The 26,249-nt window shown below is 43.7% G+C and overlaps 3 protein-coding genes and 3 non-coding genes across 8 annotated transcripts; 2 read left to right on the top strand and 4 right to left on the bottom strand.

Annotated features, from left to right (window-relative positions):
* Positions 1-7,774: 7,774 nt before the first annotated feature.
* LOC126501832 (histone H4) lies at positions 7,775-8,138 on the bottom strand. Its single transcript, XM_050142688.1, has one exon. The coding sequence runs from the start codon at positions 8,121-8,123 to the stop codon at positions 7,812-7,814; it is 312 nt and encodes a 103-aa protein (XP_049998645.1). The 5' UTR covers positions 8,124-8,138; the 3' UTR covers positions 7,775-7,811.
* Positions 8,139-8,483: 345 nt separating this feature from the next.
* On the bottom strand, positions 8,484-9,643 carry LOC126501801 (histone H2A type 1-E). The gene has a single exon (XM_050142656.1). It carries the CDS (start codon positions 9,610-9,612, stop codon positions 9,220-9,222), a length of 393 nt encoding a protein of 130 aa, XP_049998613.1. The 5' UTR covers positions 9,613-9,643; the 3' UTR covers positions 8,484-9,219.
* Positions 9,644-9,894: 251 nt separating this feature from the next.
* Positions 9,895-16,624, top strand: LOC126501785 (histone H2B type 1-C/E/F/G/I-like). 3 transcript variants are annotated; one of them, XM_050142638.1, is made up of 2 exons: positions 9,895-10,285; positions 16,537-16,624. In XM_050142638.1, exons 1-2 carry the CDS (start codon positions 9,909-9,911, stop codon positions 16,607-16,609), a joined length of 450 nt encoding a protein of 149 aa, XP_049998595.1. In that variant the 5' UTR covers positions 9,895-9,908; the 3' UTR covers positions 16,610-16,624. The 3 variants fall into 3 exon arrangements, with proteins under 3 accessions (XP_049998595.1, XP_049998593.1, XP_049998596.1); XM_050142636.1 differs by lacking the exon at positions 16,537-16,624 and adding an exon at positions 12,473-12,572; XM_050142639.1 differs by lacking the exon at positions 16,537-16,624 and adding an exon at positions 10,701-10,725.
* Positions 14,331-14,413, bottom strand: Trnal-uaa (transfer RNA leucine (anticodon UAA)). Its single transcript has one exon. It is a non-coding gene; the product is annotated as a tRNA-Leu (tRNA).
* Positions 16,625-20,469: 3,845 nt separating the features above from the next.
* Positions 20,470-20,543, bottom strand: Trnai-aau (transfer RNA isoleucine (anticodon AAU)). Its single transcript has one exon. It is a non-coding gene; the product is annotated as a tRNA-Ile (tRNA).
* Positions 20,544-21,074: 531 nt separating this feature from the next.
* Trnat-agu (transfer RNA threonine (anticodon AGU)) lies at positions 21,075-21,148 on the top strand. The gene has a single exon. It is a non-coding gene; the product is annotated as a tRNA-Thr (tRNA).
* The last annotated feature ends 5,101 nt before the right edge of the window (positions 21,149-26,249 follow it).

Genomic DNA, 26,249 nt, shown 5'->3' with positions numbered 1-26,249 from the left:
GGACTATAATGACAGACAAACAGGTACGGGTGCCACTTAACCTTTTCAGGGACGTGTGAAAGACCTGGATAAATCCAGACCTCCCCAGCAGGAAGAAAACAGCCAAAAATCCAAGCAGAAAGAGAAGAATCAAAAATCTAGGATTAGCTGGTTCAGCGACCGTGTTTCAGGAACTAGCTGAAGTTAGATTGTAATCTCAGGGAGTTTCCCCCCCTTGTGATTTTAGGAACTAGCTGATTATGACCTTGAGTGATCTTGAGAGGCAGGAAGTTGTCCCCTTGTGACTTTCTGTGACACCCTCCCTGCCCCTATTGTTGGGCTGTGGTTTTTTTCCCATAAAAACCCCTTCTCCAGGTCACTCGGGGTCGAACTCTTCCCCTGCGTGGGTTATGAGTCTCGGCCCCAGTGCACTGGTTCCCGTCTCATCTCATCAATTAAAGCTTCGTGTGATTGCAGCAAGGATGGTCTCTCGTGAGTTACTGGGGGGGGGGGGGGGTCGTGTTATCCCGAGACTTGAGTGAGAATCTCCCCAGCACTGGGGGTCTTTCAGTGAACACAGAAAAGAGAAGAACAACATAGTAAACAAGTCCAAACACAGACCAAGACAAAGCTCATTTACACCTTTTTAAATCTCTAGACTCACCGTCCCTTCTGCAGGAACCAGGGGCACACAGCGTTTACACATTTCAAAAGCAGAAGCCCTTGCCGTTGTCCTGCCTTAGCACCCCTAGCCTTTAAAATATCTATAAGTAAATGTAGAAATTCTAAAGTTTTGCACAGTTGTTGATGTCCTCCCTACCCTGGCACCTCTAACTTAAAATATTTTTCAGTAAATGTACAAACAGCTGTTTAGTATTTTCTTGGCCCATAATTACTTTTTACAGTTGTACTAAAGTTACTTCATACTGGTTTTTCACGCTGTGCAGCTAACCTCCTTTTTGTATTTACACTGTGCAGCTGCTTATACTCCGGGGATCTGCTTATGGCACCTCCTAGTGCCTGTGGAATCTGCTGGGCGCCACCTGGAGGAGCCCCTCCTACAAAGTCAGCTAGGGTTCCTGGTCATGCTGAAACAGTCAAACAGCCCAGAGTTTATTTCAGAACTTGCTTATATGCAAAAGCAGAACAAAGCATGGCTCCAGCGGTCAGTCAGTGTCTAACCACAAGACCCCGTCGTTGAGTGAGCAGCCTCTCTAACACACATTTGCTGCTTAGATGCAGCCTCACTTTCTGTCTTGATTCTTGATGTTCCTGAGGTCTGTCTTCAGCAGTATACTGTCTACTAGATACAATGTTCTTTTCTCGGGCTAAATCAGAAGTCTCCCAGTCCTCAAAAAGCAGAGCAGGCAAGCTTGAACTCAAATGACTTATAAGTCAGAATGGACTCCAGCTGGAAACTGAGTCACACATGGCTCCCACACCAGAACATGTTTTTTAAAAAGTTCACCCTGATTAAAAGCACACCTTTAATCCCAGCACTCGGGAGGCAGACGCAGGCCAATCTCTGTGAGTTCGAGGCCAGCCTGGTCTACGTTTCTCACTATGGAGCCGTGGCTCACCTTGAATTTACTATGGAAACCAGGGTGGCCTCTAACTCATAGAATTTTGCCTGTGTTTGCCTCCCAGGTTCTGGGATTAAAGGCATAGTTCATCACTCCCAGCCAAAGGCATTGTTCTTAAGTTCCTGATATATTGAAAGACATTTCACAAAATGTTTTTCTAAAGTTTGAGAGGACAATTTGAAAGTGAAAACATCTGAAAGAGTGTTGGTCAAGAAGGCATGCGTTTTTTTTTCTTTTAGCTTGTTTATGTGGTGGGTTACATTGACAGTTTTTCATATGTTGAATCATCCCTGCATTTCTGGGATCAAGTCTACTTGACAGTGGTAGAGGATATTTTCGATGTGTTCTTGGGTTCAATTTGTCAATATTTTATTGGATGTTTTTACCATCAACGTTCAAGACATAGATAGGTCTGTAATTCTCCTTCATTGAGCCTTTGTGTGGTTTGGGTACCAGGGTGACTGCGGCCTGATAACATGAATTTTGAGATGTTCCTTCTGTTTCTGTGTTGTGGAATAATTTGAGGCTTATTTGATATTAACTCTTCTTTGAAAGTTTGATAGAATTCTGTGATAAAACCATCCAGTCCTGTTGGTTTTGTTTTGTTTTTATTTTTATTTATTTTTTTGTTGGGAGGCACTTAATGACTGCTTCTATTTCCTTAGAGGTTACAGGTCTATTTAAATTATATATTTCATCTTGATTTAACTTTGATAAATAAGTGTTATGTATCAAGAAATTTTGTCCATTTCTTTTATATTTTCTAGTTTTGTAGAGTACAGTCTTTTGAAGTATGTCCTAATGATTGTCTGGATTTCCTCAGTGTCTCTTGTTATGCCCTCTTTTTTCTTTCTAATTTTGTTAATTTGGATATTCTCTGTCTGCCTTTTGGTTAGTTTAGATAAAACTTTGTCTATCTTGTTGATTTCCTCAAAGAATCAACTCTTTGTTTCATTGATTCTTTGTATTGCTCTCTTTGTTTATATTTTATTGATTTCAGCCCTCTGTTTGATCATTTCCTATCTACCATCTACTCCTCTTGGTTGTGTTTGCTTCCTTTTCTTGTAGAGTTTTCACTAGTGCTGTTAAGTTGCTAGTGTGAGATTTTCCCAATTTCTTTATGCAGGCACTTGGTGCTATAAGCTTTCCTCTTGGCACAGCTTCCATTATGTCCCATAGGTTTGGTACGTTGTGCATTCCTTTTCATTGAATTCTAGGAAGTCTATAATTTACTTCTTTATTTCTGCCTTGACCTAGTAGTGGTCATTCAGTATAGAGTTGTTCAGTTTCCATTAGTTGTTAATCTTTCTGTTGTTTCTGTCATTGTTGAAATCCAGCTTTAATCTGTAGTGGTCTGATAGCATGCAGGGGGCAATTTTAATTTTTTTGTATCTATTGAAACTTGTTTTGTGACTGAGTATGCGTTCAGTTTTGGATAGTGTTCCATGAGGTGCTGAGGAGAAGGTATATTCTTTTGTGTTTGGGTAAAATGTTCTATAGATGTATGTTAGGTCCATTTGGTTCATAATGTCTGCTAACTCCATTATTTTTCTGTTCAGTTTATAGACATAAACATTACCATTGGTGAGAACAGTGTACTGAAGTATCCCACTATCAACATGTGAGGGTCAATAGGTGGTTTAAGATTTAGTAATGTTTCTTTTACAAATGTGGGTGTCCTTGCATTGGGCACAGATGTTGAGAATTGAAATGTCATCTTTAATCAGTATGAAGTGTCTTTTCCCATCTCTTTTGATTAATTTTGAATTGAAGTGTCATCTTTGATCAGTATGAAGTATCTTTTCTCATCTCTTTTGATTAATTTTGGATTGAAGTTTATTTTGTTAGATATTAGAGTAGCTCCACAAGATTGCTTCTTGGGCCATTTGCTTAGAAAATCTTTTTAAGCCTTTCTTATGGTGATTATTTTCTTTACGCTATAACAAATAAAGCTTGCCTGAAGATCAGAGAATGAAGCTAGCCACTAGTAAACCATTGAGGTCTGGAGGTCCGTACTGACAGACAGGAAGTGATATGACTGGGTGGAGAGAGGAATAGATGGTGGGAGGAGAGAGGCGCTCTTCCTCTATTTGGGTTGAGAGCAGCAGAGGTAAGATCCCTAGTGGCTGCTGCTCTACTTCTCCGATCTTTCAGCTTTCACCCCCTAATACCTGACTCCAGGTTTTATTGTTAATACATATTGGAATTCATGCAACACTTCTTACTCCGAAGTGATGTCTATCTTTGATATTGAAGTGTGTTTCTTGCATGCAGCAGAAGGATATATCTTGTTTTTACATCCATTCTGTTAGTCTGCGTCCTTTTATTAAGAAATTTAGTCCATTGATATTGAGAGATATCAATGGCCAATGATTGTTAATTCTTGTTATTTTGTAGTGTGTGTGTGTGTGTGTGTGTGTGTGTGTGTGTGTGTGTGTGTTGCCCCGGCTCAACAGAGACCCTAGAGAGGGAGTGAGAATGGGATGGGACAAGAGCCACAAGAGATGGAGACAAGACGGGATTCTGATCGTTTATGTAAGAGAAGAATCCAAGTAAATACAGGGTAAGGGAAATGAGGAAATTCTCCTTGTATATATGGGTAACTAAGCAACTTACTAGGCAACCTAACCATGGTCTAATGGTCAGGCAGAAAGTCCCTAACTGTAACATGCAGAAAAGTCAGAATGTTCAGAACATGGAAACAATGGAGCAGTAATTCCTTGCAGAGTTAGTATTTGACAGATCAGAACAGAAAGAGAAGTCAAGTGCTGTAACTGGGTGGGCAAAACTGATCCAGGGAGCAGGAAGTCTCCCAAAGGGTGTGTGTATGTGTGTGTTTTCCTTCTTTGGGTTTTGCTGGTGTGCGATTATCTATTGACTGTGTTTTTCTGGGTGTAGTTAACTTCCTTGGATGGAGCCCTTCCTTCTGTAGGGCTGAATTTGTGGAGCGATACTATTAAAATTTGACTTTATCATGAAATATCTTGTTTTCTCCATCTATGGTGATTAAAAATTTTGCTGGGTATGTATGGTTGTCTGGTCTGGCATCTGTGATCAGTTTAGAGTATACAGCACATCTGTCTAGGCCCTCTGGCTTTGAGAGTCTCCATTGAGAATTCAGGTCTAATTCGAACAGGTCTTCCTTTATATGTTATTTGTCCTTTTTCCTCTTTTAGTTTTTAATATTCTTTGTTTTGTGTTTCGTGTTTCAATTATTATGTGGCAACAAGACCTTGTTTTCTTGTTCAATGTATCTGGTGTTCTAGATGCTTCTTGTACCTTTATAGGGATGTAATTCTTTAGATTAGGAAAATTTTCTTCTATGGCTTTGTTAAAAATATTTTCTAGGTCTTTGCGATGGGAATCTTCTTTTATTTCTATTATTCTTAGGTTTGGTCTTTTCATACTATTCCGGGTTTCCTGAATGTTTTATGTTAGAAATTTTCTTTGATTGATGTATTTCTTCTAGTGTGTACTCTGTTTCAAATTATCGATTTCATCTCTTGTCTTCTGTTGGTAATGCTAGCATCTTTAGTTTCTGTTCACTTACCTAGATTTTGCTTTTCCAGAATTCCCTCAATTTGTTTTTTTTTTAAATATTTATTTATTATGTATACAATAGTCTGTTTGTGTGTATGCCTGCAGGCCAGAAGAGGGCACCAGACCTCATTACAGATGGTTGTGAGCCACCATGTGGTTGCCGGGAATTGAACTCATGCAATGCTCTTAACCGCTGAGCCATCTCTCCAGCCCCCTCAATTTGTGTTTTCTTTATTGCTTCTTTTTCCATCTTTAGGTCTTAAACAGCTTTATTCATTTCCTTCAACCATTTTTTTCTTGATTTTCTTGACATTCTTTAAGGGATTTAATGATTTCCTTCAATATTTTTGATTGTCTTTGTCTCAATTTCCTTAAGTGATTTATTCATTTCTTCTTTAAGGACCTCTATCATCTCCATAAAGTTGGTTTTAAGGTTGTTGTCTTTTGCTTCAGCTGTGTTGGAATATTCAGAGCTTTGCTTAGTTGGATGGATGGCTAAACTCTGGTGGTGCTATGTTGCCCTGATTGTTGTTGATTGTGTTCTTTTACTGGCATTAGATTAGACATGTGCATTTGGTTTAGGTGCTTATTTCTGGTTTAAGTATTGATTTCTGGATTTGTATTTGTTGGATGAGTGTTTTCTTCCTTGGTTTCTCTTTCTTCTGTCATCTTCTGGCTAGAGTGATCTGTGCTTGAGCAGAGGGTCTCTACCCAAGTTGGCTGACCTTCTGATGGCTGGATGACCACTGGTCCAGCAGGGCATTACAGCCCAAGTTGGGACTGGAGTTGTGGCTAAAGATTAACTTACCTGGTTTTCAGGGAGCAGGCCAGGCTCAGGTGGGGTAGGAGGTTTTCACCAGAGGTATGGGTCAGGATATAGTGACAAGGAAGTAAGGGACGTTTTGGCTATGCTAGTTGACCACGAGTGGGTTGGAAGGCGGTCCTACCTATGTAGGTGGAGGCTGCTTGTCTGTTTCCCGACTTCCCATAACCGAAATATCACACAGAAACTATATGAATTACAACACTGCTTAGCCTATTAGCTTAGGATTCTTATTAACTAACTCTTACATCTTAAATTAACACATTCCTATTATTTTATATTTTACCACGGTCTGGTGGTTTACCAGTAAGGTTCTGGCTGGTGGTAGTCTCACTGACTCCACCTACTTTCTCCTCTAGCTCTGCTTGGCTTTACTCTACTAAACCATTGGCCGAAACAGTTTCTTTAATAAGCAATGGTAATAAAACATACTTATAGCATACAGAGGGGAATCCCACATCATACCTGGTGTCAGGATACCAGCCTGGCCTCTGGTGGGGTATGAGGTTTCTGCCAGGTAAACATTCTTACTTATGAGGTTTATTCTGGTGAACTTCCTGTTGTGATTTGCCCTTTCTACACACAACAGTTTTCACAATTGTATGAGTATTTACACACTGAGTATGTCTTCTGTAAAATGAGGAAGAAATGTAATGGGTGTGGTCATTTGGGAAACTCCAAAGATAACTTGAGATACAACTAATATTTTAATAGTTCCCTTATTTCAAAATGTGGTTTTTGACTGTGAAAGGGAGAGAAAAAAGAAATAGTTGTTATATCACGGGCCTAGAGGGTTAAGAGTTAACCTTAAGTGGTTAAGAGCATATACCAATACCTGAGCAGTTCCCAGTACCCATCAGGGGCTCATAACCTCCTGTACCCTGTGTTTAGGAATCTTATACCCCTTTCTTGTTTCCATGGACACCTGTGTATAGATACACATGAATAAATACTTAGTAAAGACATATGCCACCTGGCCCAGCTAATAGAAAATAAAAATAATCTTATATTTCTGTTTGTTACATCAATTTAATGTTTCATTAGATCAGAAAATAAGCATTAGTAATTTCTAGATTCTTTTTGTTTGGCTTAAGACAGAGTGTTATTTAGCTCTGGCTATACTGGAACTTGACTAGTAAACCAGACTGCCCTTGAACCCAGACAGAGATAAACTATCGCTTCAGCGCAGAAGTGGTTGGGGGATTGGAGGTTCTGCTTTAATTTGTTTTTGGAGATAAAAAGGAGATATAAAATTAGAAGGCATTGAAGGACAGATGCTGTTTAGTGCCTGGGCGGATGAGCTCCCCAATGGACTGAATTAAGAGAAACCGTGGAGCATGAAAGTTCCACAGGAACTGTTAGAAAATGCTGACCCTGCTAAGACCGTGGCAGTGAGATGTCCCTTTACCGAGAGTTGGGTTCGTTTTACTCCCCTAATTAAGAGCATGTCATTAAGATCTGAAGGATGAAGTGTCCCAACTGCCGGGCCCTTTCTCTTGACATGTTACCCAGGTCAGTCGGTAGGGGGACTCCTGGTGGAATGGCAAAGGGTACAAAGCAAGTTTTTTTTCTGGAAAGAAAGCCACTCCTGTTGGAAGTTCATTACCGTTTCAACGTCCCACCAGGTACTCATTAACTACATCTAAAGCCATTTGAGCAGACGCACACGCCTAAACCTGCGGTCCTACATTTAACTGCACAAGTTGGACAAACACTAATACAGGAGACGCCATCAGCTAAACGCGATTACCACAGCAACAGGAGGCACTCACTGTGCACAAGATAAGGTAATGGGAGCTCACGACAATGCTGCAGCCCTTCAGAGACAGGTGGTCGGTCCTGAAAAGGACCTTTAGAAAGCAATCAACAGCTACACAGAAAGCAGCTCAGCCGCCGAAGCCGTAGAGGGTGCGGCCCTGGCGCTTGAGCGCGTAGACCACGTCCATGGCCGTGACGGTCTTGCGCTTGGCGTGCTCCGTGTAGGTGACGGCGTCGCGGATCACGTTCTCCAGGAACACCTTCAGCACCCCGCGGGTCTCCTCGTAGATGAGGCCGGAGATGCGCTTGACTCCTCCGCGCCGGGCCAGGCGGCGGATGGCGGGCTTGGTGATGCCCTGGATGTTGTCGCGCAGGACCTTGCGGTGGCGCTTGGCGCCGCCTTTGCCTAGGCCTTTCCCGCCCTTGCCGCGACCAGACATTGCTAAGGCAGAAGAAGAAAACCCGACTGACGACGTGCACAGGCCAGCAGGGCTCTCTTATAGGGAATGTGCGGACCGGAGTGAAAACTGGAAGCGCAGTGGCGGGAACTGCCCGTGTCTGGGGGAGGGGCCCTCACCGTCAATTTAACGCTACAGATTAGAGATGGAAAGGAACCTATTCCCACTATCTTTTAATATTCTTGTTTAGTATTATTTGTATAGGACCATGCTTACTTAATTCACACGTATCGAACAACCTTAGAGTCAGGCGCGCAATGTTTGCGAGTTTTTAAAGAGCTTTTGACAATTTTCGTTCAATGTGATCCCTGACGTGTCGGTATAAAACACAATTTATTATAAAATATACAGAGGCGCCAGGCGGTGTGCCGCAAGCCTTCAATCCCAGCACTCGGGAGGCAGGAGCAGGCGGATCTGGCCAGCTTGGTCAGCCCTGACTACACAGAGAACCGCGATCTCGAAAAACAAACAAACCAAGATTTTTTAGCCCCGTTTGCTTTTATCCCAGCACTCCGGAGGCAGGGGCAGGCGGATGTCTAGCTCGAGGCCACGGTGAACTAAGGGACAGACATGAATACAACACAGAAACCCTGTCTCGGAAGGCAACTTAAAGTGGCCACCTGAGTTGCTACCACGAGATTGTCAAAACTTATATTCTTTAACCCTCATAGTTGAAATAGATGTCAAGTACACACACACACAAAAAGTATTAATTCGTGGGATTAATAACGCTAAATTCCAGATGGGAAGCCGACAGGGAAAACAGGACTAGACCTCAGTTTTGTGTTTTGCTTCTTTTGGAACAAGAGATCCGTCTGGCCCTGCCTGTAGCGTGCTGAGAGAAAAGGCGTGCAGCATCACCGCCCGACTTACACTTTACGGTTTTTAACCATAGGTCCACAAATATCGCAGCACCGTTCAGGGGACATAAATCAACAAGTAAAACACCACCAGTGAACTTGCATATAAAAGTGTCACTGTATAAAAACAAAATGTTCAGCGCTTTAAGAGACATTGTAGATGGCTCTGAAAAGAGCCTTTGGGTCTGAAGTTTCTGAAAGTCCTGATGGTTGTCAAGTTATTTCCCCTTGGCCTTGTGGTGGCTCTCGGTCTTCTTGGGCAGCAGCACCGCCTGGATGTTGGGCAGGACGCCGCCCTGCGCGATCGTCACGCGGCCCAGCAGCTTGTTGAGCTCCTCGTCGTTGCGGATGGCCAGCTGCAGGTGGCGCGGGATGATGCGCGTCTTCTTGTTGTCGCGGGCCGCGTTGCCAGCCAGCTCCAGGATCTCGGCCGTCAGGTACTCCAGCACGGCCGCCAGGTACACCGGGGCACCGGCGCCCACCCGCTCGGCGTAGTTGCCCTTGCGGAGGAGGCGGTGCACGCGGCCCACGGGGAACTGCAGGCCGGCCCGGGAGGAGCGGGTCTTGGCCTTGGCGCGAGCCTTGCCGCCCTGTTTGCCGCGTCCAGACATCTTGGAAACAGAACAGCTGTTAGCAACTGGGTATGCGAAAGTCGCAAGAGCTTGGGCCTTATAGTTTTCTCTGGGCGCGAAAAAGAACCCTTCCGATTGGCTGCCTTTTTCTTTTCATTTAGACCAATGGGAAGCATGCGTGTCATCGCGTATTTCTATTGGACAATGCTTACCATGACGTCTCCCATATATTACCCAATTAGACGTGTGCTTTTCTAATCCTCATTTGAATAACGTCCCATAAAAAAGGAGGCCCCGGCCCAGTCGCCGTTGCAGTTTTGCTAGACTGTGTCGCCATGCCTGAGCCTGCGAAGTCCGCGCCCGCCCCGAAGAAGGGCTCCAAGAAGGCCGTGACCAAGGCCCAGAAGAAGGACGGCAAGAAGCGCAAGCGCAGCCGCAAGGAGAGCTACTCGGTGTACGTGTACAAGGTGCTGAAGCAGGTCCACCCCGACACCGGCATCTCTTCCAAGGCCATGGGCATCATGAACTCGTTCGTCAACGACATCTTCGAGCGCATCGCGGGCGAGGCGTCGCGCCTGGCGCATTACAACAAGCGCTCGACCATCACGTCCCGGGAGATCCAGACGGCCGTGCGCCTGCTGCTGCCCGGGGAGCTGGCCAAGCACGCCGTGTCCGAGGGCACCAAGGCCGTCACCAAGTACACCAGCTCCAAGTGAGTGCTCCGACCTCGCTCTTAACCCAAAGGCTCTTTTCAGAGCCACCTACATTTTCAGCGAAAAAGTTGTTGCACAGGCGGATTTCGGGCATATGGGGGTGTTTTCTTTTAAGCATCCAGCCTGTTCTGTGTGTCCCTGTGGGTTTGCTGGCACCAAGTGTCCACAAGGCTCCTGCCCAGACGCTCGGCCTCGTATACCTTTCCAAAAAGTGAAGGAAAACTAAATAAGGCCAAGGCGGCAGGTAAGTTCCTGGGCGTCCGTTAGTTACTGGACCCAGGTAAAAAACTTGTGGACTGTACGCTAGAGAGTAAGGCCCCAAAAGAAAACCTAAAATTATTAATTTTAACAGTATTATTCAGTAATTGAACACAGGGTTAAGCTGCCCTCTAAATTCTAACTTCCTACCCATAGGTTAGTGTAGCTCTCAGACCTCATCAGAGAAGTTTCTTTGTGCTGTGGACAGGGTTAACAGAAACTCAACGACTTGTCAAAACACGAAGACTACATGCCAGGGAAGTTCTCAGCCCCAGGTAGGACATCTCTCTTGCACACATAACTGGGACTCGGACCACCACCGAAGAGGTGCAGGAAGTAACGGTTTGGCCATTTTAAAACAAACACACAGAATACTACAAGGTGTATATTGAGATATTTTCTTAGACCAAATCATAGTCTTATGCTTAATAAAAAATTAAAATAAAAAACTTCAACTCTTACAGACCCAGGGTCCACAATATTGAAACAGGCTTCATCTGGGGAGCTCTGTGACACATTAAATAATCCCATCAGGAGTCTATAGCCTCTGAAGTCCAATGATCCACGGAGGGGAGGGCAGGAGTGAGAGGGTGGTGGATCAGTGCTATCTACACAGTGAATATTGAGATATGATTACTGTTTGGGGCTTTCTTCTGGTTACTCTTACATGTCAATCCAAAACTTGCTGATTTAAATCCAGCATGTATCATAACCCTGGATTTTCTTGTATTATAATTCCGGACAACTTTGCATCATAATCCCGGATTCTGAGGTCAGTGAACACAGCTGGAGATTTGCAGACTCGGGTGGAAAGAGGCTTGAGATTTGCCCACGCACATCTGGAGACTGGTGTTGACAGTGTACTCCGACACCCAGAAGGACAACCCACCGCTACAGAGACCTCCTACAGAGAGTCACATCTGCCATCTGATAGCTCACATTTGGAAAAATGAGTTCCCAGGACAGCCAGTTTGCAGGTGTGAAGCTTCATGTCAGAATAAAATGCCATGTGTCCTGCCCTGCATCTGAGGGGATGCTTCAGTGGAAGGCACAGGCGACCAAGGATTTCACTGCCGAACAGGATTCCCCAGAACACTTGACAAAACGTTCACCAATGATGGAAGGGCCTCGGGATCATTCCACGTGGCAGAATTGTCCTTGACACTGCAGGACTTCAGCCTCTTTGACCTCCTTGCATAAAATGTCAATTTTATGCTCCCGAGACACAAAACACCTGCCTCGAGAGGGCAGTAGAGCTTCATTGAAAATGACCTTTAACATCTGCAGTCAGCGGTAAATCAGGGCTGTATCGTCAACACCTGCCTCCAGAGGGCAGTAGAGGTTCATTGAAAATAACATCTACAGTCAGAGGTATCTCAGGGATGAGTTGTTTCCCCAGGAAAATCTCTCAGTAGGACAAGGAACCTGCTGGCCCTGGGGTGTAATGGTTAGTGGTCGAGCTTTGGATCCAGAGATCTGAGTTCATATCTTGGTGGAATCATCTAGGTTTTCATTATTGAGTAATATTATTCCTTGAAACTTACCCCTACACCCGCCCACCACACACTTTCACAAGCAGCGTTAGTTTTATCTGTCCATAGAAATGCGAGCTTACACGTCCAAGCAGGCCCACAGTCAGAAGTAAATACTGCAAGGAGCCTCCTCAATTGCTGGAAACCATGCTTTGGTGCTGAGTGAGGAAGGGCACATTCCTGGTGTCTCCTTGTTCCTGGAAAAGAATACTCATGTGCATTTTAAAGAAATGCCTATTTTCTCCGCTGGTATGATTGTTCATCACTTTAAGAGACAAGCCACGCCCACTCCCTGCAGCCCCTCCCTCCCCGCCTCTGAAGACCGCCATGAATGTGCCACAACCCAAAACCACAAACTTATTTAAAACTTAATGAGATCTCTTTGCTTTTTATAAGCCTACTGCAGGGCTGCGTGGTCCCGTCGTGGGAACTCTGTAGACTGCAGCATCCTGATACAATGGCAGAGACTGAACCCAGCTGACAGGTCTTTTTCCGAGTTTGTTTTAACCGTCGTTCTCATCGAGAGCTCCTTCCATTCCCCAAATATTAACTCTGACGTCCCAGTCTTTCTCGCTGGGATCTGTACCGGTTTCCCTTTATCTGGGCTTGGGTATCCAATTCCATCTGTTACCCCTTCTCACGCTGCCTCAAAGTCTAATTCTTGTCTCTTAGCTCGTCTTTCCCTGAGTGGCTCGCAGCAGGAGGTCAAGACCACCTCTGGATGTATATGATTTTGCCTGTCTGCTTTGATCAGCCGAGAACCTACGATTGATTATGTCTGTTTGGTTGGAAGTCATTCTGCTTCTTTCTTCCCAGTTTCCTTTGCCTCTAGGCAAGTGCAGATCCACTCACAGAACACGTGTTGGAAGAGCTCCACAGATAGGAAGGTCTCCCTGCAGGTGAATTCCAAACATGACTGTGTCAAAGGTGGAACTGAGGCTCTATACTTTCCCAGTTTTGTTTAAAGACTCGCCTGTGGGAAGAAAGGCTCCTCTCAGCCCCCACAACCCGACCCTCACCCCCTGGCCCCAACTCTCATTCTTGGGCACCTTCCTGGAAGTCCACTCTTTGCTGTAGAAGACTCTACCCTGGCAGGAGCCAAACCTCTGGAAGACACTAACCATCTGTGATTCAAATGAAGTTTGTGGGGGGTGTTTGTGGTTTTTAGCTGTGCACCCAGTCAGCAAGGGCGGAGGACACCTATTTGCTTCTTCGAGGTACAGGAAGTAGACAGGGCCTCTGAACTAGCTCTTCCCCTTCTGGTCAGTAAGTGTCCCTGTGCACTCGCTCTCAGCAGGAATTTGAGGGTGGTCCTGGAGACAACAGCAGTACAAACTCTGAGAACGCCAGAGAGGCCGCTGAGGTCCAGGAAGGCAGATCCAACGGTGGTACAGTTTCATTTGTTTGCTGAGGAGCGCGTTATCCACTAGAGGTGGCAAAATGCTGGGAGCTTGCCTCAATGACCTGGGAGGCCAGGCCGTCCCTAAATCAGGGAAAATCATTATCTGTTCAAGCCCCTGTTGCATCTACACCGCCTCAGCTTCTCAGAGCAAAGCTGGTCAAAAGCTGGGGAACATGCTGAAAGGCGGACTTCAGACAACGCAACTGGCCTCTCTAAATGCCTGCGTTAACTGAAGACCAGCCACTTGTTTCATCTTTGCCCACCTCAACAAGCGCCGATTCAGAACCAGTATCCAATGGCCCCTAGAAAGCACGACTGCTTCTTCCCCTATAAACAGTTACCCTAGTTAAAGGGATATAGGTCCCTCTGAGGAAGGATGGGAGAAAGGCTAACAGTAAAACTGTCATTAGATATTTTAGCAAGCGCCCATCAGGGAGACCCAGCATTTTCTTCGTTTAGGGAATTCTGGGTCTGCAAACTGCGGAGAACCGGAGCTTATTTCTGTAAGGACAAAAAGTACAAAGGCTCAGTTAGTCCTCTTAGAAGGTTAAAAACTCAGCAAGCCAATAATGGCGGCTAGGTATCCCTCACTTGGGAAACCTGAGAGGACGGTGGTTGAAAATCGTGCACAGGCGACTGCCTGTGGCAAAACGTGAAGATGGAGCCGCTGTGTCCGATGCCTGAGAGCTGGGGACGAGCTGGATCGGAAGCGAGACCAGCCCGAGCTACGGGGGAGGGCTTGTTGCAAAATAAGTAAATAAACACAAAATAAATAACACTCTTATTTATGGGTTAAGGTGTGCTTCAAAATTACTAAAGGGCACACGAACGCATAATAACCACACCTAGTCCTACTGGGAGTGGGGTTCGAACCCACGCAGGCATTCGCCCATTGGATCTTAAGTCCAACGCCTTAACCACTCGGCCATCCCAGTGCCAAGGTAGCCTCCCGCTAAACATATTTCTCTACTAAAATCGATACACCTGTGCTGAATTGTTTTTCCTGTAGATTTTTGTTGGAACAGGATGACTGACGGCGAATTTTTTTTACTGTGCCTTAAGAAATCGCTCTTCAGGGTTGGGGGGAGGGGAGGGAAATGGGAGGAGGTGGAAATTTTTAATAAAAATTTTAATAATAAAAAAAAAGAAATCGCTCTTCATGATCACCTCTAACATTCTAGAAAAATCTTTATTTTTTCCTTGATTTCCAAAGAAAAGTCACTGGTGGTGGGGAAGAGTCAGGAAACCTCCTGCTCCACAGGCTTGGGGTTATAGGATGTACAACCTCACGCTAAGTACACCAAGGTTGACCTCAGAGTCATAGAGATCTCCCTGCCTTTGCTTGCACTCTAACAATGCTGGCACAAGAATGCGCCAGCAGGCTCTAATCAAAGCCAGGGCTTGAGCAAGCTAGGCCAGGCGTATGTTGGGTGGTCTAAAATCTGAGGTTTTACTGCCTCCAGATGCTAGGGTTGCAGGTGTGCCACTCTGACGACGGTGCCGGTCGTTGTTTGCTGGCTTGTTTGTTCGTTTGTTTTTGTGGTGCATTTGCTTTATGTTGGGGGCCAGTCGCTTTCATCTTAAGTAGCTGGAAATTCAAATTTGGAAGGATGTTCTTTGAAGATTCCTTACCCAAGGAACTGAACTCAAGAAATCTCATCTGTTGATGTTGTTTAGATCCCGTAACCCCAGTACCAAGTCCGAGTGAAGGAGGCTGAGAGCATTTCCCATGTGACACAGAAAACTGTAGGGTCTGATGGGCGGAGATGAAACGGATGACATAAGGGCGATCCCCTCATGTTTCAGTAACTGAAAAAATAAAGTCTGAGTTTGGGCAAGGAATTATGAGGGTCAAATTTGAACCAAACTAAGACCACCCTTCTCATGCCTTCTCCATGACCCCAAGTTCCCAAAACGAGTTGAACTTCACCCTAGGTATGACTGAGGAGGGTAATGTCACATGACTAATGACAGCTACTAACCACACGCCTCAACCACGCTTGATGTATTTTTAACTACTTGAATCTTCAATTCTGTACTTCCCTTTCAATCAAACGTCAGCTACCGCAAAACCCTCTGACAAGGAAGGCTGTGCCCATTTGTGGTTTTCCCTATATAAACCCTAACCTGTAAATGCTCAGGGCGGCTCTCCTCCACTCATCGCTGGACAGTGGACTAAGCCCAGACCTGCAATCAATAAACCCCTTTGTGTTTGCATCAGATAACAGCTCTGTGGTGGTCTTGTTTGGGGGTCTCATGACACGGGCACAACAGAATTTTATAATATACTGTATTATCATAGATCATAGCTTGTGGAAGCCTTGTGGTATAGCTGATTAAAGTACCTTTCTGGTAAATGGAAGAACCGGGGTTTGTGTGCCAATACCACATTTTCCTTCTCTGCAGGTTTTAGGCAAATTCTTATCACTGGAGGTAACTGAGATTTGTGCCTAATGAAACAGCTTGGCCATCAGTCTTCATGGCTTAGACACTTAGAAGCGGTCATGGTCAGGACTAGCTAGCGACCCTTGTGAGTGACTCGGGTTTAGTGCAGAGGGTGGAGGTGAATCTGCATTTGGCTCACAAGAAATTGTCAGCATTTATGCCGGAGACCTCCCACCTTGAGAATGAAAAATGATTAGTGAAAAAACACAGAACCAACCAACCCAAACAAACAAAAGATAGACGGCAAAGAGAAACCTAAAACGTCTCAGATTGTCTCTTAGATAAGAAATTAAAGGGTGGGGGAAAAGAGGTGAACCCTGTAATAAACTTTTAAAAATCCTATTTAGTGAATGTGTGCATGTGCATGCGTGTGTTTGTATGTGTATGTGTGTGAAAGTGTACAGTAGCAGGCAGGCAGCAGTCAAAGCACAGTGGGGCTACTTGTTCTCATTTGAAGAGTGTCTTTGTTTTTTTTTTTTTTTTTTTTTTTTTTTTTGCATTTTGCAAGCGCCTCCTCTCACTCATCCATAACATTGCTGCACTAGCTGCCAGGCAGATGGGAACACAGCCTCGCTTATCTTTGAACTTAAATCTTTCTTCTTTCCTTTGACAGGGTTTCACTCTGCAGTTCTGGTGGCTTGGAAATTACACGTGGACCGTCCTGCACCAGAACTCAGTGCAATTAAAGTGTGTGCGACTTCCTTGTCGGATTTGTGAGACTGTGTCTCCTCGGCTGACACCGCAACAGAAAACTAATGAGTGTTTTGTTTATTGAAACAGACAACAGAATGCAAAGATGGAAACATTGTGGTCAGCATTTGGGTTGCACAGGGTAGGTTGCTAAGGACCGCACAGAGTGGGCTGAGCACCCCTAGGACCTCCAACCATCTAGACCTTTCTGTCCTGGTTCCTCTGCTTCTGAGGGGTCCCAACACTTCCTCTCACTACCTGGAAGTTGATCGATCATTTTATTTTATATTAATATAAATACACATTTCCTATGTGTCATAAACACAACTTATATAATTGAGTACAGTACACATGTGGTTGTAGATCTTATCCTCATGCCTAACATACAATGCAACACCAGCTATCAGTGCACTGAAGGCCCATTTTCCAGCGTACGTATGAATACCAGGCATGCAGCACTAGCGGGAAACATGATTCCTTGCTCTACCAGACTTTCTGCTAAAGAGGGAGGGTCTCCACAGGCGGAGTTTCTGTGGGGCTTTGTTTGTTTGTTTTGTCCTGTTACCAGAATGACCTTGAACTCAAAGAGATCTACCAGCCTCTGGGGTTAAAGGCCTGTGCCACCAAGGCCCAGCCTGGATTGTCTTTTCAAAGAGAAACTCATTCAAGGAAGAAAACTGAAAATTTAAATTAGGCTCATCCTCCTCTAGAAATTATAAAGCCATCCATACCCCCTACCGCTTCACTCTAATGAACTTATCTTTGTCATCTGATTAGTGAGAAACAAAACCAACACGAAGTAAAAATGTGCATATCGATATAAGCTAGATAATTTACAGCAGTTGTGACCCAGCCCACAGAAGAAGCAAGAGGTGACTGCCTCGCTAAATAAGGTACCGAGCCACATGGCTAACATAGACAAGAATAATGGGCTAATATGTTATGTGAATTAATAAGAAGTCTGAGCTACTAGGCCAATCAGTAGCAAAAAAAAAAAAAAAAAAAAAAGACAACTCACAAAACTTACAATTAGCGCATTGGAGTCAATGGCATATTTGCAATTTACGGACTAGCAGCTCAGTACCTAGCAAGAGCTGACAACATTTCAATTCTAGTTTAATACCAACCAGACAATGTCTCAGCCCAAAAGCTGTCCATCGTGGAAGGCAGGCCCTCTTCTGTATGTGTTGGAGGGATGGGGAGAGGGGGTTACTGCTTCTGTTCTATTCGACTCTGCAATTAATTGGATGAAACCCACTTCCATTCAGAAGGATCGTCTCCTTTGCCCCGCGTAAATGTTAAATTTGTCTAAGGAGGAAAAGCCATGGTGATGTTTGGCCAATTCTGTGGATATCTAGCTCATTGTCCTGACAAGAAGACATGTAATACTAACATACAAGAGTTTGCTGAAGGAAAAAAAAAAAAAAACACAAGATTTAAAAATAAGAAGAGGACTGGAGAGATGCTTACTGATGCTCTTGGTCCCACATTTAATTCTCAGACCCCACATGGTGACACACTCACTGTTTGTCACTGCAGTCTCTGGGGACGTGATGCCCTCTTTTGACCATTTGAGCTCTTGCAGCACATAGTTCACATACGGACACTGAGGGACACAGACATACAGAAGTAAAAATAAAACAGATATTGTAAAGAAGAAAAGCCAGTGGTGGCTCATGCCAGCAGCACTGGGGACACTGAGGAAGGACTTCAAGGCTACACAGCAAAACTCTGCTACCCCCTCCACAAAGGGGGAAAAATCTAGACGGAGGAGGAAGATATATATTTTCCTAACACAAGGCAAGAAAGCAATGTAATTTTGTTCATGTTTTCAATTAGTTTTGCACTCGGAAATCCATTCCCATGGTTCCACGGTGCAGCGTTTGTCCCTTCTTTTATCTCCTTAGTTCTCCTTACCACGCTTTCCACTTGTTTTGGTTGGGGATGGTGGTGCTTAGTCTTGTTTAGTTTTAAGGCAGGGTCTTGTTAGATACTCCAGGCTGGCCTCTAACTCTCAGCAATCCTCCTGCCTTGGCCTCTCCTGTGTTGGAATTCCAGGCATCACATTTGGCTCGCCCTCAACCCTCAGTATTACGTGACTGGCCTCAGGAAAGCTAATCAAGAGCACACGTAAGCGGATCTCTGAGTCTGAGGCTGGTCTACAAGGGCTAGTTCCAGGACAAGCTCTAAAATAAAAAATAAATAAATAAATAAATAAATAAATAGCTAGAGAAACCTTGTCTCGAAAAACCAATTTAACAAAAAGAAAACACACACACACACACACACAGGATAATCTGCCAGCTGAGCTGCATCCTAAACCAAGAAGAAACTCAGGGGAAGAAAGAAATCTTGTCCTATTCTAACAGTTCCAGGGCTGAACTCAAGAGCTCCTTACTTGGGATAAGCTCCTACTAACCCATAGCCCACAGTGAGTGTTGTTAATGGGTAGATAAAAGCAGTTTCAGTTCCAGCGTATTCATTTGGAGTCTGTATGTTTGGTGGTGAAGCAGAAGTCCTCTGAAGATGGTCACCCCTGGTAAAAAAGATGACCGTGTCTTTTGTTTCTGCTTTTCAGTTTTCTGTTTGAGACCAGGCCTCCGGTAGATCAGGCAGCCTGACTTTCTAACTCTCTGCCTTCACCGGCCTTGTGCGGGGATTGCAGGCATTCACCCCAGTGCTGGGTTCTATGTGGTCCTAGGGATGGAGCTTCTTGCAAGTCTTCTGCCAAATGATCTTGTAGCCTGGGCTGTCCTTAAGCTCACAGTGGTCCTCCTATCTCAGTGTCTCAAAAGCTGACATCACAGGCCTGAGCCACCATGCCTGGTTTATGTTATTGTCTTCGTTGGGCTCCCAGACTCCAAATTACTAGCCCTTCTTCCAATATCTGTATCAGGTACCTCCCTGCTAGGAAGTCCCCTAACATCTCTGGATTGACTCCAAAGGTAATCCTTAGACTTTCTCCAAAGATGTTCCTCTTCCTGGTCTCCATCAGCCATTCTAATTTGTCTATCCCTCCCCAAAGCCTAGCTACTTTGCTAGAAAGTTGATACCATGTTTCCAAAATCCTACCTAGGTAAAGTTTTCCCAGACTGCTCCATGTCAAAGTTTCTGTATCTTCCAGCGTCCTTAACTCATTCAGCAGATAAATATCTTCAATACAGTCTATGTTGCTACAATGAATGTATTTTTCTAAGTATCTGATGCCTGTCACCATAGGAGTGTGTCTTCTAATGAGGTTACCCAGTGTCTGGAGCTGGTTCAGGCCTATCTGATAATCCATCATCCCAGGGAAATTTATCCTCTCAGACTCAAATATTTGTTTGTTTGTTTGTTTGTTTGTTTGTTTCCTATGATAAAACACCATGACTAAAAGCAACTTGGGGGAGGAAAGGGTTTGTTCTCATCATGGTTGAGGAAAGTCAGATCTGCAACTAAAAGAAAAACCCATAGAGGAATTCTGTTTTCTGGCTTACTTCAATTCTTCATACTTTCTTACAGACTAGGGCCACACCGGGACCTCAATATTTGGAGCTGTTAAGGAGGATAGCGTTTTAGAACCACGAAGAATAGACCTAGCAAGGTCGAGGTCCAGTGGAAGTGAGGAAAGGCCAGGTGCCCATAATTAGGGCTCTAAAGGATTTACAAGCTTAAATAAGTCAGGCAGAAATTGCAGCTTATGAAGGACCGAGAAACAGCTTAGATTTAGCAGTTGCTAGGATACCCAAGGGCCACTGATCAAAAGCACAAAAGTGGTGAAAACACTTTTTGTCCAAGACAAAATTCAGACAAACTATTAGAAAGAAGTGCAGGAAGATTTTGGAACCAAGTTACTTGCAAAATCTGCAGTTTGTGCTGGCCCGTACGGGGATCGAACCCGCGACCTTGGCGTTATTAGCACCACGCTCTAACCAACTGAGCTAACCGGCCACCATAAATATCACTTACTTCTTTCTTACCTACAAAGATCTCAAATAGTATCTTTTTTTTTTTTTCCTTGATGCCTGGGGATCAGAATAAGTAACTGTACTGATTTATTTTGCTCTAGATTTGGCCTCAAGGAGTCCTGTATCATCCAAAGAAACGCTTGGGATCCTTTGTTTTTGCTTTCCCTTAAACCAGATAAACCGAGTCTGCTAACGGTTTTTCTTCCCTGTGCTTCGCCTGCAGCGCCTACAGATGCGACTCACACCCGCAACCACACACGCTCATATGCGGTTCCGAGGCAGCGATGTTTGAAACGAGATTTCCTTTGACTTCAGCCTTTGTCAACGGGAGGTCGTTGTTTTAGTCCAGATTTTAGAAGCAATCATTTAAGGGAAAGTTCTTTTTTTTTTTTTTTTGGTTGTGACTGGTGTTTCTGATCTTTTTCATTTCCAAGCCAATTTCCAGGGTTACTGAACCTTACTAATGTATGACATCCTATTCAAATAATACATAACTACATGACTTCTCAGCTCTGGCTCCGTGGCTTAGCCGGTTAAAGCGCCTGTCTAGTAAACAGGAGATCCTGGGTTCAAATCCCAGCGGGGCCTTTTTTTTTTCCTTAGGACCTTTATTACTCCCACCGAATATTCTCGCTGATTGACTTCTGGTCAATCACATCCTAAGAAGTGGAGCACAATCCAGCCTTTTAAACTCCTCTGAGAAACTGAACAGCCTCGCATTGGAAGATGGAGATGTGAAATGAAGCAATTCAGGAAAAAGCTTTCGAGTAATTCCTGAGGACAGGAGAGAATTTTGTTTCTGAGATCATGGGACTAAAGGTGCATAGTCGGTCTAAACTAGCTGAAGCTTGTTCCTTTTCACTACACGCTGTTTGAGAAGTAATGAGAATTTCTGAACTTTAAACACGTGGGGAGTGATGACGCACGCCTGCAATTCTAGTATTTCGGACTTTGAAAGTGAAAGGTCCGGTTTCTGATACATAACACGGCCTTACTTTTTCTTTCTTTCTGTTTTTTAAATGATAATTAGTAACAAAACATAAGTATTTAACACCTGACAACTGATTATAGGTAACTGAAAAAAATCATTCTGAACTTGATGTCTTTAGATTTTTTCGTAGAATAACTGAAAAAGACACCGAACCCTGAAAAATTAAGACATCCATGTTTTATTTTCTGTTTCTTTTCCTACGTTTTATATTCTAAGGTATATTTTCAGATTATGTTAGACTCTGTAAAAGCCTAATCTCCCTTCCTTAATAAGGTCCATAGAATTCTATAAGCAGAGAATTGGATTTCATGAAGGTTCTCAACTGCCTGCCTGTAATGGTCTAATGAGTGACTAGTGGGGTTCTGTTTCTTTGCTTGCTTGCTTGCTTGCTTGCTTGCTTGCTTTTTCGAGCTGAGCATGTATAAAGACAGACTGACAGTGTAAAGAACCCCTTAGGCTGGAGACATACTTCAGTGACAGAAAGCTTGCATGTTTGCCCAAGGCCCTGTGTTAGATTGCCCTTACTACAAAACTAAATAAAGTAAACATGAAAATAACCACGCTGCAGAAATTGGTTTCCAAACACAGTGTTGTCCAGACCAGCTGCAGCCCAGTGTTCTTTGGGCCTGCTATAGTGTTTTCTTTTATGTCTAACATGGAGGCCAAGTCTACAGTTCCACTTAAGGAACTCGGGCAGAGAGAATAAATACGAAGAAAAAATCTGGGAAGAGACGATCAAGGGATGAGAAAGAGGAGGAGAGGAAGACTTCAGGGGCCAGCCACCTAGGTACATGGCAAGCCACAGAGAAAGAAGTAAGGAAAGACATACAGAAATAGAGTAAAATACAAGTTCAGAGGCGAAAGGTTAATGGGATAATTTAAACTAAGGGAAGCTGGCCAAGAAACAAGCCAAGCTAAGGCTGGGCATTTGTAAGAAATAATAAGCCTCTGTGTGTATTTATTTGGGATCTGGGTGGCAGCCACCCCAAAGAGTAAAGAGTAAAAAAAAAAAAAAAACAACCAACTACATCACAACAATGTAACAACCAACCAACTGCCATTGTCACTTATCATCAATCACTCCTGACTTACAGCTGCAGTAACTAAGGAGTGATTGATTACACATTGATAATTACCCTGCCCAAGGTCAGAGAGATTATAGAATTTGGAGCCCACGGTTGCATCAATGCGCATAAGCCCGACGTTTTGGGGTCCTGGAGAAGGAAGGGTCTATGATGGGACCTGGTAGTAAAAGGATGGAAGTGAATGAAGGTGACTACAAAGACACAGGCAGAGAAACCCAGAATCCAGAGACTCTAAGAAGGAAGCCAAGTCTAGTCTCAAGGGCCTGTAATATCAGATACTCAGGCGACTGAGGCAGAAGGATTCTAAATTCAAGGCTACCCAGAGGGCTGGGGAAATAGTATAGTGCTAAGTGCTTTCCTATCATACAGGATACCCTAGGCAAGAATACAGGGACCAGAGTAACTAAAGTGAGCTCACATAAACATTGTGCGCCCTTGAAGGAAATAGGGAAGGCCTATTTCAAGATAAAAGAAATTTCAAAATGTGTAGGCTATAATAATAGTTATTGTGTGTTAATACTGCCTCTAGTTTACCACAGCACTTACTTCCCAAAAATGTTACTTACAGACGGATTGAAAGAGTATTTGAGTCAGGTGGTGGTGGTGCGGGTCTTTAATCCCAACACTCTGGAAGCAGAGGTGGTGACTGAGTTAGAGTCCAGGCTGGTCTACAGAGAAGATTTCAGGACACCCAGAGCTACACAGAGAAACCCTGTCTCAAAAAAACAAAAAGAAAAAAAATATTGGGAATGTGGCAGTGTGGTCTACATATGTAGACCACATTACAAGTCTATTGGAGATCCTAAGTGATTTCCTTTTGTGGCATTTGGAACAAAAGCAGTATATACTACTGAGGGAGGTTGTGTCCTGACATAAACAAGCTTTCACCTAGCGAGAGTTCAATATTTTACAACTGGGAATGGAGCAATGGCTCAGCCATAAAGAATACCCAGGTTCAATACCCAGGTTCAGTTCCCAGCATCCACATAGTAGTTCAAAGCCACCCATAACTCCAGTTCCAGGGAAGCCAGCACCCTCTTCTGGCCTCTGTTGGTATTGCACACATATGGTGCATCGCTATACTCATACACATAAAATAAATACTGTTTCATGAGTTCTAACTGGTCTCAATAATAAAAACCCAGAGCCAGATATCAGAGTAAATGCTGAAAGATGAGAGAGACAAAGGAGCAAGCTACAGCCAACTCTTACCTTCATGACTCCTCAGTCCAAAAAAGCTGTACTCCTGTCTCCTCCTGCCTTATATTCCTTCCTGTCTGTCTGCACAGATCTCCAGACCTCTGTGGCTAACTAGTGGCGAGCTCTGTTCTCTGATCTTCAGGCAAGCTTTATTTGTTAGAGTACAAACAAAATATCACCACAAAATACATCTAATAAAAAGGAATTTTAAAAAATATATTTTACTATCATTTTAGCTTTTTTCCTTTTTTGTTTTTATTTTTTAATGTTTTTTGTTGTTGTTGTTGTTTTAAGATTTGTTTGTTTATTATGTATACAATGTTCTGCCTGCAAGTGTCCCTGCAGGCCAGAAGTTAGCACCAAATCTTATTAGAGATGGTTGTAAGCCACTATGTGGTTGCTGGGAATTGAACTCAGGACTCTGGTAAAACAATCAATGCTCTTAACCGCTGAGCAATCTCTCCAGCCCCCCTTTTTTTGTTTTTAAATAATTTTTTTTTTCATTTCAGTTCCTTAACACTTCTCCAGAAGAGGCATTAAGAAAGTCTAACAGGCCAAGTGTGGTGGCGCATGCCTTTTGTCCCAAACACTAAGGAGGCAGAGGCAGGTGGATCTCTGAGTTTGAGGCCAGCCTGGTCTACAGAGTAAGTTCCAATGCAGCTAGGACTGCACAAAAAAAAAGAAAAAACAGCCTAGTATATTTCACATCCAGTGAAATATAAACTCATTTCAAGAGTAGCTGGTGAGTATTTTTTTAATATTGAAGTATTAAATTTCTTAGTTCAATGAAACTATAATAAATGCTAACATACAGAAGAACAGAAAAAAAATTAGCATGAAGAAGAAAAGCAATGTCCAGATCAAAGAGTTAAATATGGACATGAGCAACACGGACACCTACAAAAACTAAAAGTTCAAGACTGCTCCTAGGACTCAAGAAACTGCTGTGGGGTGTCTTTCTGCACACTGTGAATACGTGTTGTTCCATTGGCTGATAAATAAAGCTGCTTTGGCCTTTGATAAGGCAGGGTAGAGTCAGGTGGGAAATCTAAGCCGAGACACAGGAGAAGAAGGGTGGCGTCTGGGCGATGCCAGCCACTGAGGAAGCAAGACAGAAAGAAAATGAGATAATGCCGTGGTCACGTGGCAGCACATAGATTAGTAGAAATTGGTTAGTTTAAGTGTTCAGAGCTAGTTAGCAAAAGCCTGAGCTAGCAGCCGAACGTTTATAAGTAATATTTAGCCTCTGAGTGATTATTTGGAAATGTCTGTGGGACAGAGCAGGACAGAGAAGAGCGTCCATCTACAAGAAACTCCTGAACTCCAAAAGCAACTGTCAAAGAAAAGGAAGAAGTGGGAAAGGGTGGGAACGTCCCTGATGCCGACATTCCAGGAAAGGGGAGAGAAGCAGCAGTGAGAACGCAGACTGCCTTCCTCCTGAAAACAACGGGGAGGGCTCTGATGGGTGGCACTAACGATAAAGCATGAAAAATCTCCGAAGGAAGCAGAGGTAAACCGGGCGTGGTGGTATAGGCCTTTGATCCTAACACTCAGGAGTTAGAAGCAGGCAGATCTCTGTAAGTTCCAGGACAGTCAAGCCTGCCTCAATAAAAAAGCCAAGAGGTGTAGCATTAAGATTGGGATTAGATAATGCAAAAATGTTCTGACTATTTTACAACCCCAGCTCTTTAAAGGAGATTTCTTATTTTTCTAGAAAGAGAATTCTTCTCCGTAGAAGAAAAGGATAAAATAAAAAGTAGCCATCTCTTAAAAGCAAAAGGGAAGCAGAAGAAAAAAAAACGTTAAAGAGAGACATAAAGTGAGAGAAAAGGTTACAGCATTGAGAATATTGGCCAAGTAAGCACCCTGTCATAAGCAAGCGTACAACATCCCAGGATTGCGGGACTTCAGGGACAGGGACTCATATAGACAAGACTGACCTCAAACTCGTAGAATATTAAATGCTAGCCTTTAACCCGTAATTGTTCTGCCCACCTCCCCAGTGCTATAACTGCAGGCACATGCCTCCTGCCTATTAAGAGACCCTGTTTCCACAGCCACTAACTTCCCTCTCTACCCTCCCATCCTCCCCCCAAAAGTATGACCATTAATATCATGACAAATGTTTAAAATATATGTGTATTAATCTTATAAATCTTATACCTTAAGAAAAGCTGTTAAAGAGCCAATATAAAACCAAAGGTTTATGAGATTAGTAGCAATAATATCGTCCTTACATTTTTGTTTTTCTTCTGTCCCATATCAGGTGGCATAAGACAGAGATTGGGATTTCACTTTAATAAGCACGCTTGGGTTTAGGGAAGGAGAGCCACACTCCAACTCCAAGCCAGCTTTAATCTTTGATTGAACTAGACCTACAAAAAGACGGTTTGTATCATATGTCTGTAGAGAA

The sequence above is a fragment of the Alexandromys fortis genome, unplaced genomic scaffold (genome assembly GCF_014885135.2).
Source record: "Alexandromys fortis isolate MF-2015 unplaced genomic scaffold, M_Fortis_MF-2015_v1.1 scaffold_5, whole genome shotgun sequence".
NCBI classification, from domain to species: domain Eukaryota; kingdom Metazoa; phylum Chordata; class Mammalia; order Rodentia; family Cricetidae; genus Alexandromys; species Alexandromys fortis.
The sequence above is the reverse complement of the archived record's forward strand: the minus strand, read 5'-3'. Positions and strand labels throughout refer to the sequence as shown.